Raw genomic sequence first — 15,859 nt, forward strand, 5'->3', positions numbered from 1 at the left:
ATGTTTACCTTTCAAACATGAGTGGAATAATTAACGTCTTTCTTTTGTGACACTTTTTAAGTTGCTTGATTCGATATTCAGACATTTGATATTCTTTTGATCAGACGTGCTGTATTTTGTCAATTACTTTTTTCATTCGTTTTGCATAATTTTTTGGGAAAATGTAAAAAAAAAACGTAATATGAAAGAAATTAAAAAAAATATTGAAAAAACACTCCCCCTCACACATTAGAATGACAATATATCAGTCACCAGAAGCAGGACGTGTGTTTTCAATGAATCTAACATTCATTAGAAGGACGATATCAGTCACCAGAAGCAGAGACGTGTGTTTTCAATGAGTCTAAGGGCACTGTATCTGATCGGGGTCATCTGATCGTTAAGCATTTCACACTACAGGAGTTTATTTCTTGAAATCGGCTGTCATTTACCGTTGTGGTTTTCACCCTATAGCTAGATTGATCCCCGACCAGGGATTACACACTGTAGGATAGGTCACTAGGATGCTATCCAGAGTCAGACCCAATACATACATGTATTTGTTTTATTCCAATTCATTTTAATCGACGTCTGTCACGTCTCCCGAGATATATCTCCCTCTCGGCGGCTGAAAATATGGTTCGACCCAAAATGAATTTGAACAAAAGGTTTCTCAATGGTTTATTGTAGTATCAGGTGTACTTAATAACATATCAAAAGTTTACCAAAATCTGATCATTAGAAATGTCAAATTTCCAAGATGGCCGCCACCAGTTCCTTAAAAGACCATTACTCCTTCAATATTTGCCCTACACAAATCATTTTGGTGCCTAACCCCATGTTTTGGTGATCTAGGAATCCAATTAGCATATATAAATAGGCAAGTGATTATAAGTACAATTAAATATCAAAGCAATTGGTTATAAGCATATTTAGCAATGTAATTGGACATTTCTCCCTTTTCTACATACTATAATGCCCAGGATTGGTGAATTAATCACCTATACATATATATGTAATTCACATCTGTTGAAACTTTAAAAATGTATTTGGATACCAATAAGGAATAAATTCATTATTACTGGGTGGTACTGTGACATTTGTAAAAACATGGCTGCCAAGTGATAGACTAGTCTGGGAATATTACACAAATCTTGGAAGACATTCCTTACATAGAAATGTCTTCACCAATGTGTTTGTAAAGGTGTCCCGTTCCCAAACTGGGGTCCCCCAAATGATTTTGGGGGTCCCCAGATGGATAGCTTTATGTGCAACATGGTTTTCTCACTCAACAGTGAACAAACCAACATACAGTAAGTGTATAGCCTACAGGGTATCTGCACATTTCTAAAGTTACAATTTAAATACTCTTAAGACTCAATATTATCTGAAATATTAGGTAAGAAAGAGGAAAACATTGTGAAAATAGTACAAGCTGAGAACACTACACTCAGTAGGAAAGAAATGGCCACTTGTCTGGTCTATGGGGAAGATGGACTCTACAGTGAAGAGAAATTGCCCCTTATGGGCCAAGAGAGGGTGTACAAGTCATCACAGAGCTATCACAACATGTATCTAGTGGGTGTCTGGGCAGGGGTGGTGGAGGAGTGTGGCATGGATGGTTCAGATTTGCTTGTCACAGACATCTCCTTATTCCTGAGACTAGTAGTTGTGTGAGGTTTTAGTGTAAAATTAATTTCACATGTCCTTATTTTGTGATTGGTACTGCTGGCAATAAGCTTGAACCTTGATCTCTTTTTCTGGATAATTTTAAGAGCAAGAAGGTACGTATAGGGGACAGCCCATCACGCCCTGGGCTCCAGTCTCCCCATAGAATCCCAATCTAACCGACCTCCACGCCCATAAGGGGCCAACAAACAAGCATTGCTTTCGGCATACACCATTTTTTTTTCTGGAGCTGTTCTGGAGAGGGGAGAGGACGCTCTGAGCCATAATGATAAGTCACTGGGAGCCCCTGGGAATATTAATGGTCAGCCACCACCGACTCTCCTGTGAGCCAGTCCGACATAGACGACACCCTTGTCTGCCTGACACACAGTCATGCACCACCACGTGGAGGTCTTACAACCACCACTACGGGAGGGGGCGACCCTCCTCACTACCTGTGCCAACTCACGAGCGCCTATCTCGGACATATCCCGACCCGCCAGGAGGTCCATTTGGGACCAGCATACATAGGGACACAATGGAGGTTGGAGGTTTTGCTCGTGGGACATGGGGGAGATCAGAAGCTCAGGGTCTCCTTGCCTCCTAACTTTGCTCTTCTATGCTCCAAGTGCCTCGGGAGCAGTGACCCCCATACTCCCCTCTACCCACCTGAGGGGAACCCTAGGCCCACTATACTCTAGACCAGACCCACCCCCCATACTCCCCTCTGTCTAGGTACCCAGTAGATACTCGGTTCTGACAGCTTTACACTAACCTCCATAACCACCCCCACCCTCTTTGCACACTCACACTGATTGCCTTCCTAATGTGTTAAAAGGTTCTATAAACATCTATTTAATGTTTTTTTCAAAATCTTGTGTCTACAAGATGACACTGCGCGTCCATGAGTAAAATAAATATTCTCGTGTATGTAGGGGAGGAGTTATGAAGTTCCTGTGGGGTGAGTAAGGGGAGGGGTGCAGAGATATTGGTTCATAATGCAATACATTTTTTGGGGTCAAGTCAAAGATGAATTTAGTTTGGGCAAAATTTGATCCACAGAGCTATCCAAAACTAGCCTGGTGAACCCTCCCTCCGGAAATCTCATTTCCATTTGATTTCAGGAGAGAGTCTGGCTTCATCCACCTTTCTGCAATATTCGCTCTGTACGCCGACCTGACGAGCCTATCAGCGTCGCCGCTCATCGTTCTGTGATTGACAGCGACAGTTGGCCAATCAGGTGGCGAGTTCGAGTGAGCCCGAATGATGCCGAGTGCTGCCTGACTGCAGCGAAAAAAGACGAACGGCAGCCATTGTTTTTTGTGCGAGTGCCGTCACTTCTTAGTTTCGGTTATAAAACGGTCTCAAACTTCGTTTTTGAGGCACGGAATTTACTTTTAAGATATCGTTTGGATAGAATTTAGTTGTTTAACTTCATATATGTGGTCAATTAATCATGACAGAGCCTATTTAAAAATATAAATTCAGAGAACCGGGAGGGGGCGGGCTGTGACACGCATGTATCCGAATAAGGCAACCTATTTTGGGCATGGCGATCTCAAAAGTCCCGTTGCGTCATATTAGTGACGGAGATGGTAAAATCCACTGCAATTGGCCGAAGGGGAAAAACGATCATTGGCTGAAGGGGTTGTCAGTCAATGGTATTACTCCAGCCCACAGCGAATATTGCAGAAAGGTGGATCAGCGCAGACTAACTCCTGAAATCAAATGGAAATGAGATTTCCGGAGGGAGGGTTCACCAGGCTAATCCAAAACTAAAAACTATCTATCAACTGACCATATTCTCTGCCACCACCTTCTGAATTACTGCAAGTTGTGACTACTAGTTTTGTTGTGTTTTGAGGATATCTTGAAGCCTTGTTCCAGTAAAAAAAAAATATATAAGTAGTTGAACATTTATTATATAATTAGTTAACTTGAAACGGGTGACCATTTCAGAGGGTTTTAATGGGGTCACAAACAAAATATTGGATTTCACAATGATCTAATTGTATATTTGCAATAAGTCCAATGGATTCCCAGGCCCCCAAAACATGGGGTTAGACACAAAAAGTACTTGTCTAGGATAAATAAAGAAGGAGTTAGGCTGTTTTAATGATTTTTGGGGCATTTTGGACGCCATCTTGAAAATAACACCTTTCCAGTGGGCAAACTTTGGTAAACTTTTAGTATGTTATTCAGGACACCACATACAACAAAAAACAGTTGAAAACCCTTTTGTTCAAATTTATTTTGGGTAAGGTGCTTTTTTTTCATATATTCAGCCGCCTACTCTCCCTCTCCCTCCCTCTCTCTCTCACTCTCTCGTCAGAAGCAGTCAGTGTTGCCATGTCTGCTTATTATAAGCGACTTTGGAATTGTTTTTCTTTTGCTTGAAAGTGTAGTTGCTTATTTGGTCTTGTTTCCTAATGTTGTTTGAGCTAGTTGTTCTCAAACGTTTTCATGGCAAGGACCCCCAAATTAATATTTGTCCGCAGACCTCCCCCCTTCTGAAGATATGTTGTGCCATAGACCCCCATACAAGATCTGTGTGGATTTGGAAAATATTCCACAATTTCCATCTTTTTTTCCAAGATGTTCTTCTTTGAAAATAGCCTATCTACAACGTAAGCTTGTAGATCGGCTATTTTCAAAAATCCAATGTATTTGTATATAGGTTAAAAGTGCTCATGCGGCCTGTCGCTTTTGTTGGGCTTGTTTTCATAGATCTGGTTGCTTATTTCAAAATCTGGCAACGACAACAAAACAAGGCACGGGTTCCCGAGTGACAGACACGCTGCTCACGCGCACACACACACACACACACACACACACACACACACACACACACACACACACACACTCTCTCTCTCTCTCTCTCTCTCTCTCTCTCTCTCTCTCTCTCTCTCTCTCTCTCTCTCTCTCTCTCTCTCTCTCTCTCTCTCTCTCTCTCTCTCTCACTCACTCACTCACTCACTCACTCACTCACTCACACACACACACACACACAGCTCACGCTCTCTCTCTCTCTCATTCAGTTTTATAATGTTTAACTTAAAACAGGACTGGACGGTAATATTGCGTTGGAGGTTCTGTGTTTGTTGCTGTTTGGTCAGGTCCATTGATCCTCTCCTAGCCACGGTAGCTGCTGTAATGTGCTCTCATTGGCTGTGGCGCTGATCTCCTCGCAGACCCCTTTCATACTGTATGATACTGTGAGATGTCTAGTCGGCGACATAGCCGAATAACTAACCTGGTAGTTATTTGAAAACGGTCGGAAAGCCGTCGCAGAGCGGATAATCGCGGCCAGATCGTCTCGCAGAGCCTTTCACACACAGCGAGCATTATCTCGCCGATCAAAGGCCGATTTGCATCAGCTCGGGAGGTTTTGTCGGCGAGCGCCGAAAAAGGTCGCCGGCAGCATAATCGGACCAAATATCCTGCCTTAACATGGTTAAAATTGAGTTTGAAGTTACAATGGGCTTGTATAGGAAGTGGGAGTGTCTGATAAAATCAATATCAAATATAATAATTTTAGAATAAAGCAACTTCAAAAGTGTGTGGGGTGAAACACAAAAGCCTAAGTAGACGATAAAATGACCACAAACATGTTTGAAAGTGAAATATATCTTTAAGAGGCTACATGCTTGTTGGGCAAAACGTGACTTAAAATCACACCCTGTGTGAAAGAAGCGGTGCCTTTGGGGCGGGGCTTAACTCATTTCAGTTTGTCCCTATTGGTGGTCTGAGTCCACTTACCAAATTTGTACTTGGTAGCATGCTGCAAACTGGAATGATGGCTGTTTAAAGCCCAGCCAATGGGCAGACAGAGGGGGCGGGGCTTAAGTAATTACAGTTCGTCCCTATTGCTGGCTTTAGTCCATGTACAAAATTTGTACTCCATGCTGCGAACTTGAGTTATGGCTGTTTGAAGGCCAGCCAATGGGAAGACAGAGGGGGCGGGGCTTCAGCAATTCATGCTGGTCCCTATTGGTGGTCTAAGTCCACATACCAAATGTGGAGTTGGTGGCATGCTGCAAACTGGAGTTATAGCTGTTTAAAATCCCGTGCTCATACGGGCGCTGGGGGTCCCTGGACCCCTCTTTGATAACTTCATCAATTCATGCTTGTGCCTATTGGTGGTCTAAGTCCACATACCAAATGTGGATTTGGTGGCATGCTGCAAACTGGAGTTATAGCTGTTTAAAATCCCGTGCTCATCCCGTGCTTAAACGGGCGGACGGACATAACATACGCTGGGGGTCCCTGGACCCCTCTTTGCTAAGCAGTGGCACGTGTGGCCAATGAGAGGAGAGATGGCATAGGCAATCTCCAAGTGCGTGTGTGTGCGTGTTTGTATGTTTGGAGTTATAGCTGTTTGAAATCCCGTGCTCATCCCGTGCTTAAACGGGCGGACGGACATAACATACGCTGGGGGTCCCTGGACCCCTCTTTGATAAGCACTGGCACGTGTGGCCAATGAGAGGAGAGATGGCAGAGGCAAGCTGCGTGTGTGTGTGTGTGTGTGTGTGTGTGTGTGTGTGTGTGTGTGTGTGTGTGTGTGTGTGCGCGTGTGTTTGTATGTGTTGCTTCTTTGCCGTGCTCATCCCGTGCTGAAATGGGCCGGACGGACGGACGGACAGACATACAAAAGTCAAAAGTCAAGTGTAGAGCGGTTGGCACCGCTAAAAATGAAGGCTTCAAGAAGTTGTTAACGTACAACATAGAATGTGTCTCAAATGTTTCATCATTTCACATCAGTTTTCTCTATGATTATATATATTTTTTCAGATATGGCTTCCAGACTGTCTGCGAGTGAAACCAAAATGGCAGAGCTCCAGACCAGACTGTCTGCGAGTGAAACCAAGACAGAAGAGCTCCAGACCAGACTCAATGAGAGTGAGAAGCTCAATGCAGGTATTGATAATATTCGAAAACTAGTCTAAAAAGTCTGAAACTGATGCTGTCCAGAATGATATTCCTCAGATACATATAGAAAGTACTAATCTAAGTTCATTTTAATCTCATCCAAGGTCATTTCGACTATGCATGCTTCTCATGGTATCACAACACCACTAAGGCCTTAAAAACAAGGCTCCAGACATCCCAAAACAAGTACAGCAACTTGCAATGGGCCTGGTCTAATATATATACCACAACATTGGGATACCCATGTACCTGTCAAAATACTTCAAAAACGTAAATGAAGTCCACAATCATAACACCAGAGGCAGCTCCACTGATCATGTTCAACCCAGATTTGGCACAAACAAGGGAATGATCTCCTTCTCATGCTATGCAACAAAAATGTGTAATGCCCTACCAAAAGGAGTAAAGGAGTGTAAAACCCTACTCACTTTCAAAACTGCCCTAAAAAAACACCTTCAGGAGGCTGCAATTCCAAACAGTCTTAACCTAACCTAAACGGTTAAAGCATACTAATTGTCCTAAAATTGAACTACCCAAAACTACCCAAAACTACCCAAAACAACCCAAAAGCGTACAATTATTTTATAATTATGATTATGATGACATATAGGCTACGTCTATTATAGCTATAATGTCTAAATAGAGAATATATTCCCACCTGAAGGATCAGATGCTTATAGGGCCCGAGCACTGCACAGTAGTGCGAAGCCCTATTGAAACTGCAATGATTATTATTATTTCCACGAATGAATCGGGAAAATGAGGGCCTAAACGTTTTACATTTACAATTACGTATTATGACACCCCCCCAAGGTGATAGGCCACGCCCCCAGCTTCAAACAACATGGCATTCCACGCCATTTCCACCGGTTGTACTTTAACAAACTCCTCCTAGACGGATTGTCGGATCCGCCTCAAATTCGCTCAGCGTACACAAAAGACCTTAACGATGAAAAGTTATCAAAAGTTTTCGTAAAACGGCGTGACCGTGGCTAAGCGTCAAACTTCAACCCCAAACAGGGAGTAAAAATGGCCGATCTACAATTCCTATTGGCAAGGCTTTAAACAGCCATAACTTCGATTCCCAGCATCAAATACCTACGAAATTTGCTTGGTACACTTAGACGGCCAATAGGGACAGGCTGAAATTGCCAAGCCCCGCCCCTTCTGTGTTCCTATTGGCTGGGATTTAAACAGCCATAACTCTGGTTCTCAGCGTCAAATACCTACTATATTTGGTAGGTACACTTAGACGGCCAATAGGGACAGGCTGAAATTGCTTAAGCCCCGCCCCCCTCTTTGTTCCTATTGGCTGGGCTTTAAAGAGCCATAACTCCGGTTCCCAGCGTCAAATACCTACGAAATTTGCTAGGCAAACTTAGACGGTCAATAGGGACAGGCTGAAATTGCTTAAGCTATGTAGCCTAACTTTTCAGCTGATTGCCAAACAGACTTGTATCGTGGACAGAACGTCGAGGGCCCGTTCATCGCTGCTTGCAGCTTTAATTATTAGGGCCCGAGCACTGCACAGTAGTGAGAAGCCCTATTGAAACTGCAATGATTATTATTTTCCTGATAATGAATTGCGTTTTTGAGGGGCAATGCGTACTCCAAAAGTTACGCAACTTTGCACACACATTACCAGTGGCAAAAAAATACGTATTTAAATAAATAAAAAGGGGGCGTGGCCTAATGTCTCAATAGCGCCCCCTACAAAAGTTTGTGCTTCAAGCCCGACAATACGGTTTCACAGCTTTTCAATACAGGAAGTGAAAGTAGCCGATTGGCTGAGCTTTAAACAGCCATTACTCCACTTCCCAGCATTAAAAATCTACTAAACTTGCAGGGCACACTTAGACGGCCAATAGGGACAGGCTGTAATTGCTTAAGCTATGTAGCCTAACTTTTCAGCTGATTGTCATACAGACTTGTATCGTGGACAGCGCTGCGAGGGCCTGTTCATCGTTGCTTGCAGCTTTAATTATTACTATTATTATTACCCTTATTATTATTATTATTATTATTATTATTATTATTATTTCCCCTATTATTATTATTATTATTATTATTATTATTTGATATCACTTACTTACTTACTTACTTACTTACTTACTTACTACCTTGAATGTCACAAGGGGCCACATTTTACTCTCAATCCATTCTTTACTCGCAGAGAAACCAAAAGTGGCTTTCTCCGCAAGTTTGACTACATCTGGAAAGGTTGGACCCTTCAACACCGAAACTCCACTGATTTACAAACAAGTGCTCACTAACATCGGCCAGGGCTACGACTCAACTACAGGTATGTAGCTCTGTCATCTCCTCATGTCATATCCACACACAGTCTAGAGCATTGGTTCTCAAAGTGGGGTCCGGGAAGTTAACCCCCAAGGGTCCCTGGGGGGTTTGCCAGGGGGTCCCCAGCAAAATTAGTTGAAGGAATATTTCACTTTCAAACATGTTTGGGGTCATTTTAACGTCTACTCAGGCTTTTGTTTCACCCCAGACAGTTTTTAAGTTGCTTTATTCAGTATTTCGAAATTTGGTATTCACTTTATCAGACACGCACCCTTCCTACAAACCCATTGTAACTATGATAGAAAACACCCGTCCTTGGTTCTGGTGACTGATATTGTCCTTCTAATGCGTGAGGGGGCCGTGTTTTTTCAATTGCGTATTAGAAGGACAATATCAGTCATCAGAACCAAGGACAGGTATTTTAATTGAATCTAACATGGTTAAAATGGAGTTTGAAGTTACAATGGTTTTCTATAGGAACGGAGCGTGTCTGATAAAATTATAATCAAATATCTAAATACTGAATCAAGCAACTTAAAAACTGTCTGGGGTGCTCACAAAAGCCTGAGTAGATGTTAATATGACCCCAAACATGTTTGAAAGTGAAATATCCCTTTAATATAGCGTCACAATAATTGTAACCATTTCAATCATTTTAACCATATTTTCCCCATGGGGGGAATTCCCTTTTAAAATGTTGGCTTTCCATGCGGGAGATCCAGGTTAGAATCCCAGTGACAGACAGACGCCGTCTGACACAACTGTAATTATTTTATTATAAAGTTACATAATATGACATATGAGGCACCCATTAGGCAATTTGAATAAAGGATGAAGTTAAAGATACACGGACTGTTGCGCCTTTCCTTGTCCTTAGTAGAAGTTTGATTGTGGGCACGGTGCTCTCAAAAACTAAGAGGAACTAAAGAAAGTGTGAAAGACTCGCACATCACAACCGAAAACATTTAAACTAAGGATGACTGTGGCACTGGCGATGGTCTTGTGACCGAAAAGTTTGTCCTCTTTTCATTTTGTACTTTAGGGTTGAGCATGTAAACAATGAATAAATACAAGTCTGTGTCTAAGGAGTCATCCTTAATTTATTTGTGGTGTGTGAATCTTTCACCTCTTCCAGTCCCTCTTAGTTTTTAAAGGACAACTTTGTTTTTTTACAACCAAAGTTTATATTTTAGCTTGTAATTAAAGTAAATAAATGATGTGTGTTATTTTTTTTTCATTTACTGCTTTCTATAGTTTTAGCAATTTCCGTGATATTTTTCACAGTGGGCGGGGGCATTCTGTCCGGTGGCTAAATATGCCTTTTTTACACAATAAAAAAGGTCCTGTACCTGATGGCCAAATGTGAGTTATTGGGGGATAGAAGAGCTACTGTAAATAATAATAAAGAAAACGCCGGGTTATTGTGTTAAAAAAAAAGGCATATTTAGCCACCGGACAGAATGCCCCCGCCCACTGTAAAAAAGATCACGAAATTTGCTAAAACTATAGAAAGCAGTAAATGAAAAAAAAAATAACACACATCATTTATTTACTTTAATTACAAGCTAAAATATAAACCTTGGTTGTAAAAAACTAAAGTTGTCCTTTAAGAGCACCGCAGCCACGATGCAACTTATAACTTATAACTAAGGCGCAACAGTGAGGAGCCCCACCGGCAACTGAGTCGGTAGGATACGACAGCAGTGACAGAAATGTGTGTGGGGAGGAATTCATTGGCATATTGACTACATTTTGGAGAAAAAGGTGGTAAAAAGTAAAGTAAAGTAATTGGCTAAATTTAGACCCGACCCACTAGTGTTGGGGAAACAGTGTATATAGTGTCACTATACCCGTGTTCCTCTTGTGATGCAGGTATATTCAGGGCACCAGTCAGGGGAGTCTACTATTTCAGATTCACTGCATTCAGCAAGCAGCAAGGACGATGGATGGCAGTAAACCTCTACCACGACAACCAGAGAATTCTGCACAATTCAGAGATAGCTGGATACCATACCCTCATGTCAAATGCACTGATTCTAGAGCTGGAACAGAGGAGTGTGGTTTCCATGCGTCTCGAAGTAAACTGTGAACTTTATGATGATGCAAGCAAATTGACCACCTTCAGTGGTTTTCTGCTCTACTCCATGTAAAGCAGTGCTTCTCAAAATGGGGTCCGGGGACCCCCAGGGGATTTAGGGCTTCTAAATCAGTGGTTCTTACACTTTCAATAAACCATTAATTCATGCAGACTTGAATTAATGGATTTTTTGGGGGGGGTTTTGTCGCATTCCTAAGCCAATAATTTGATGACGTGCAGTGGGTTCCGGTAGGAGACACAAAGAGTAATTGATGAAAATAAGTATTTTTTTTAGCTATAACCATTATTTTATACTTTGGGCTACTCAAAAATAGCAGATCTACAAGCTCAAAGTGCGGCACTGAGTGCTGCGCTTTGAGCTTGTAGATCTGCTATTTTTGAAAAAGTCGTGACAATTTGCGCAAATCTTTGAATTATATTTTTTCAAATGTCTTCTAAATCCTAACAGTTTCTTTTTTTTTTTTAAACGTATGTTGCTATAATATCATGGTTTTCAAACTTTTTTCATGTCAAGGACATGAAAAACAAAGTGACACACAGTGAGCTTGTAGATCTGCTATTTTTGAATAGTCAAAGTATAAAACAATATTTAAAGTGGTTAAAATCAAAAATCTCTGCTATTAGTTATGTTCCCCATGAGGGGTTGTTATTGTATATCTATCTCCCTGCTCTTAATGGTTAATAATGGTTGTCTAATTGTGCTGAGCAGGAAGAAAAATTGAAGCAGAGCCTGAATGCAGACATAAAATATTATATTCACACATTGTATTCACATTGTATGATAAAATATTGCTTCAATCTATTCGTGAGTTGTCTGACTGAACTTTTTTAAGTGGCTAAAACCTTATTTTGACCAATCTGTATGGTGGAGTAGGTTAAGCTTTTCTTGCCTCACTGTCTCTATTGAAATTAACCAGAAAGTGCAACCATAACAATAATAAATCATCTTCAAATTGTATTTAAAGCTGCAAGCCATAACTAATTCCATAACGAATTTAGTGAATAAAATGTAAATGCAACATAACTAACACAATTGCAGTTGTAGTTGGTCTCCCTGCTCTTCTATTAAGACAGTTAGACACTGTAGTGGGGTAGGTCCACTCTCCTTCTAGACCTGAGGTATAGCATTACAGTCATTACAAGTGCAATTTAACCTCGGCTCAAACAAGCTTTGTTTCAGCACTACAGTACAAATGTTGCTGCTTACGTGCTTACAGTATATATATATATATATATATATATATATATATATATATATATATATATATATATATATATATATATATATATATATATATATATATATATATATATATATATATATATATATATATATATATATTCTGCCCACTGTATAAGGCTATATAACACTGTTACTGAACAAACACTATAGCAATGATTACTATCATAGTATAGAGCTATTTAACACTTATTTTAACAAAGAAGTAACAGTTATACCCTACCTTTAAAAATCAAAGACCATTATGTACCAATCAAGCAAAGGGATAATAGGCTCTATTCACAGCAGCCATATTATGAAGACATTCACAGGTGTTACCAATGATACTAATGAAGGCTCTGTTCCATTCTGGTCAAACAGAGTCAGGGTGCTAATATTGTGCATGTTGGCCCACTGGAAACACCAGTGGGTCTACAGTTGGGGTCCAGGGACCCTCATGGGCTTCCAAATGGCCCCTTACAGGTGTGTAACTCTGAGAGTGTACAAATGGAACCAAATGGACCCGTAAGGGTCCATTTGGTTCCATTTGTATACTCTCAGAGTTATGGGGGTCGTGGAAACCACTGTGCTACACTAAATGGAACAGAGCCTTCATTAGTATCATTGGTAACACCTGTGAATGTCTTCATAATATGGCTGCTGTGAATAGAGTCTATTGTCTATACTGTCTATACTGCCTTGTGTAACAATGATTGATTGAATACCCTAGGGGCTTGTTTTCATTGTCATCCTTTGTACTCAATGAGGAGTACATTTGAAGGGACCTACTAATAAGTTAAGTTCAATGTTCGGGAGAATTTTTTCATCTGGGAGTGATTTGAATCATATTAGGAATGTAACCTCTTTGATTGTATTGATGGAACCAGACTATGATGTACTGACATGCAATCTGTATCATTTTATTGGTGGAATCATGATGATTATGTACATAAATCCAACACTAAGTTGTAAATTGTAACAATCGAATCATTGGGACCAGCCGAGAATGTCAGGGTCAGAGAGATATGTAGAGCTAGAAAAGTGAACTCCTCTGAGCCATTGTATGACCTAGATTTTAGCCTTTTCTTCAAAACAAACTTGTTGCTGGTACTCCTACAGATTATGTCTAAAACTCACACAAATAGGCTCTATGCACAGCAGCCATATTGGGAATGAATTGGGCCCCTTTCTTACTTCCTTCACAGGTGTTACCAATAATACTAATTAAGGCTCTGTTCCATTTAGTGTGGCACAGTGGTCGTCTTATTTTCAAGGACCCCCATAACTCTGAGTGTACAATTGGAACCAAATGGACCCTCACGGGTCCATTTGGTTCCATTTGTACACTCTCAGAGTTACACACCCACCATAAGGGGCCATTTGGGAACCAAAATAGAGTGTTTCTAGTGAGCCAACATGCATGATATCAGCACCCTGACCAGAATGGAACAGAGCCTTCATTAGTATCATTGGTAACACCTGTGAAGGAAGTAAGAGGCCCAATGTCTTTCCAATATGGCTGCTGTGCATAGAGCCTATTGGTATGCACATTTTCTCTGGATACATGTGATAAACGTAACAGCCTTCCAATGTTTGCAGCATGGGCCTATTTTACACAAACAAATGCATGTGCTTCGTGGAGCGTTCCTTTTCTATTAACCCTTTAAGACCGGGAAAGCATCTGTCATTTTTGATTTTAACCACTTTAACCATTATCTTTGTCTATTCAAAAATAGCAGATCTACAAGCTCATAGCGCAGCACCGAGTGCCGTGCTATGAGCTTGTAGATCTGCTATTTTTTTTAAATTCATGAACATTTGTGCAAATCTTTGAATGTATATATATATTTTGAAGCGAACATTTGTAACTCAAATCTTTGCTTCTTTGAATCTTTTGTCTTCTAAATAAAAAATAAATAAAAAAACCCATTTTTTTTTTAAACTTATGTTGCTATAATCAGTGGTTCCTACACTTTTTCATGTCAAGGACCCCCAACATGAAATGTATTTGGCCGCGGACCCCTCATCTCAAAATATTTTGTTCCAGGGACCCGCAGAAGCAAAGATTTGAGTTCAAAATGTTCGCTTTAAAATAAATATATACATTCAAAGATTTGCACAAATTTCACAATTTTTCAAAAATAGCAGATCTACAAGCTCGAGCTTGTATACCTGCTATTTTTTAATAGCCAAAGTATAAAACAATGGTTACACAGATGCGTTCTTAATGGGCTAATTCATGGAACCAAAATGTTGCACCTTAGGCAACTAAATACAAGATGATAGATAATGTCCAGGTTCCTGTTTAAGTCTTACTATTGTCCATATTCGTGATCTGTAATAAATGGTTATATGAAAATAAATATACTGTACATGAATCAACACATTACTTATTTATTGGTGTCAAACAACATAAACTCTCATAGGAAACACTGTTATTTTGTGGCAGTCACTCAAACTCCAAACCAACTGAACCCTGGAACATGGGTGGGGGGGGATCTGTTTCCCAAAATAAATAAACAAATTATCGACATCAATAACAAATTACATGTAATTCCCCCATAATAAAACAATAACACCATGACAGAACAATAGAACAACATGCGTGTGTGTGTGTGTGTGTGTGTGTGTGTGTGTGTGTGTGTGTGTGCGTGCGTGCGTGTGTGTGTGTGTCGGCGAATATATTTGGTGCAGATGGGGAAAAAAATAACGTACCAAGTACAGGTCTGTTTAGCTAAAGAAGGCTTACGGTCCCCTTACCCCTACATCTCTACACTCCCCACCCACCCAAAGGTGCTTGTCCCAACTCTACAACTCCCCCCACCCAAAGGTGCATATCTCAACTCTACATCCCCCACCCACCCAAAGGTGTTTGTATCAACTCTACGCAGCACCCACCTGAAGGTTAATGTATGCTTCTGAACGACAGCAGGTCACACTCTACGTTGTCTCACAACGTTCTGTGTTTTGAACCTTCGTACCGTCAGCGACTCGCTGACAGCGCCGCCACAGGAAGTAAACAAGGACGTGACTAGGCTCTATGCACAGCCGCCATTTTGGAGATACATTTGGCCTCTTCTTACGTCCTTCACGGGTGTTACCAATGATACTAATGAAGGCTCTGTTCCATTCTGGTCAAACAGAGTCAGGGTGCTGATGTTGTGCATTTTGACTCACTGGAAACACCAGTGGGTCTCCAGGGACCCTCATGGTTCCTTGAGGGGGGCTTAAAAGGTGTGTAACTCTGAGAGTTATGGGGGTCCTTGAAATTAAAAGGTTTGCGAACCACTGTGCTACACGAAATGGAACAGAGCCTTCATTAGAATCATTGGTAACACCTGTGAAGGAAGTAAGGAAGAGGCCCAATTTCTTTACAATATGGCTTCTGTGCATATAGCCTATTTAGTCTCGCGTATCTCTCCATGGTTTCTCAGTGCTTGCTTGCTTGGTTTTCCCGACCAATACATATTTTATGACGTGTCTACGACCTTTCAGGTACGTCACACCGTCTGTGAAAGTCATCCATGACACATTGTGTCAGGGCATTGACCGTAAAGGCAGTACTTGTTTTTTTTTTGTTAAAAGCTATATATTGTGATATAGTAACAGGGGTCTCTCTGTCTCTCCAGCTAGTAGACAACAGAAAATACTATTTCAGGTCAGGATAC

General features: G+C 40.9%; 1 protein-coding gene across 1 annotated transcript in view; it reads left to right on the top strand.

The window, feature by feature from the left end:
- Positions 1–11,269, top strand: part of LOC311042478 (uncharacterized protein) — a 36,823-nt gene extending 25,554 nt beyond the window's left edge. The window contains exons 5-7 of the mRNA XM_084053235.1: positions 6,439–6,564; positions 8,750–8,878; positions 10,747–11,269. Coding sequence (XP_083909361.1) covers positions 6,439–6,564; positions 8,750–8,878; positions 10,747–11,024 — 533 coding nt within the window. The 3' untranslated portion in view covers positions 11,025–11,269. The remainder of the gene's footprint in view (positions 1–6,438; positions 6,565–8,749; positions 8,879–10,746) is intronic.
- Positions 11,270–15,859: the final 4,590 nt, after the last annotated feature.

This window comes from Gymnoscopelus microlampas (assembly GCF_963454915.1).
Source record: "Gymnoscopelus microlampas genome assembly, chromosome: 3".
NCBI classification, from domain to species: Eukaryota; Metazoa; Chordata; class Actinopteri; order Myctophiformes; family Myctophidae; genus Gymnoscopelus; species Gymnoscopelus microlampas.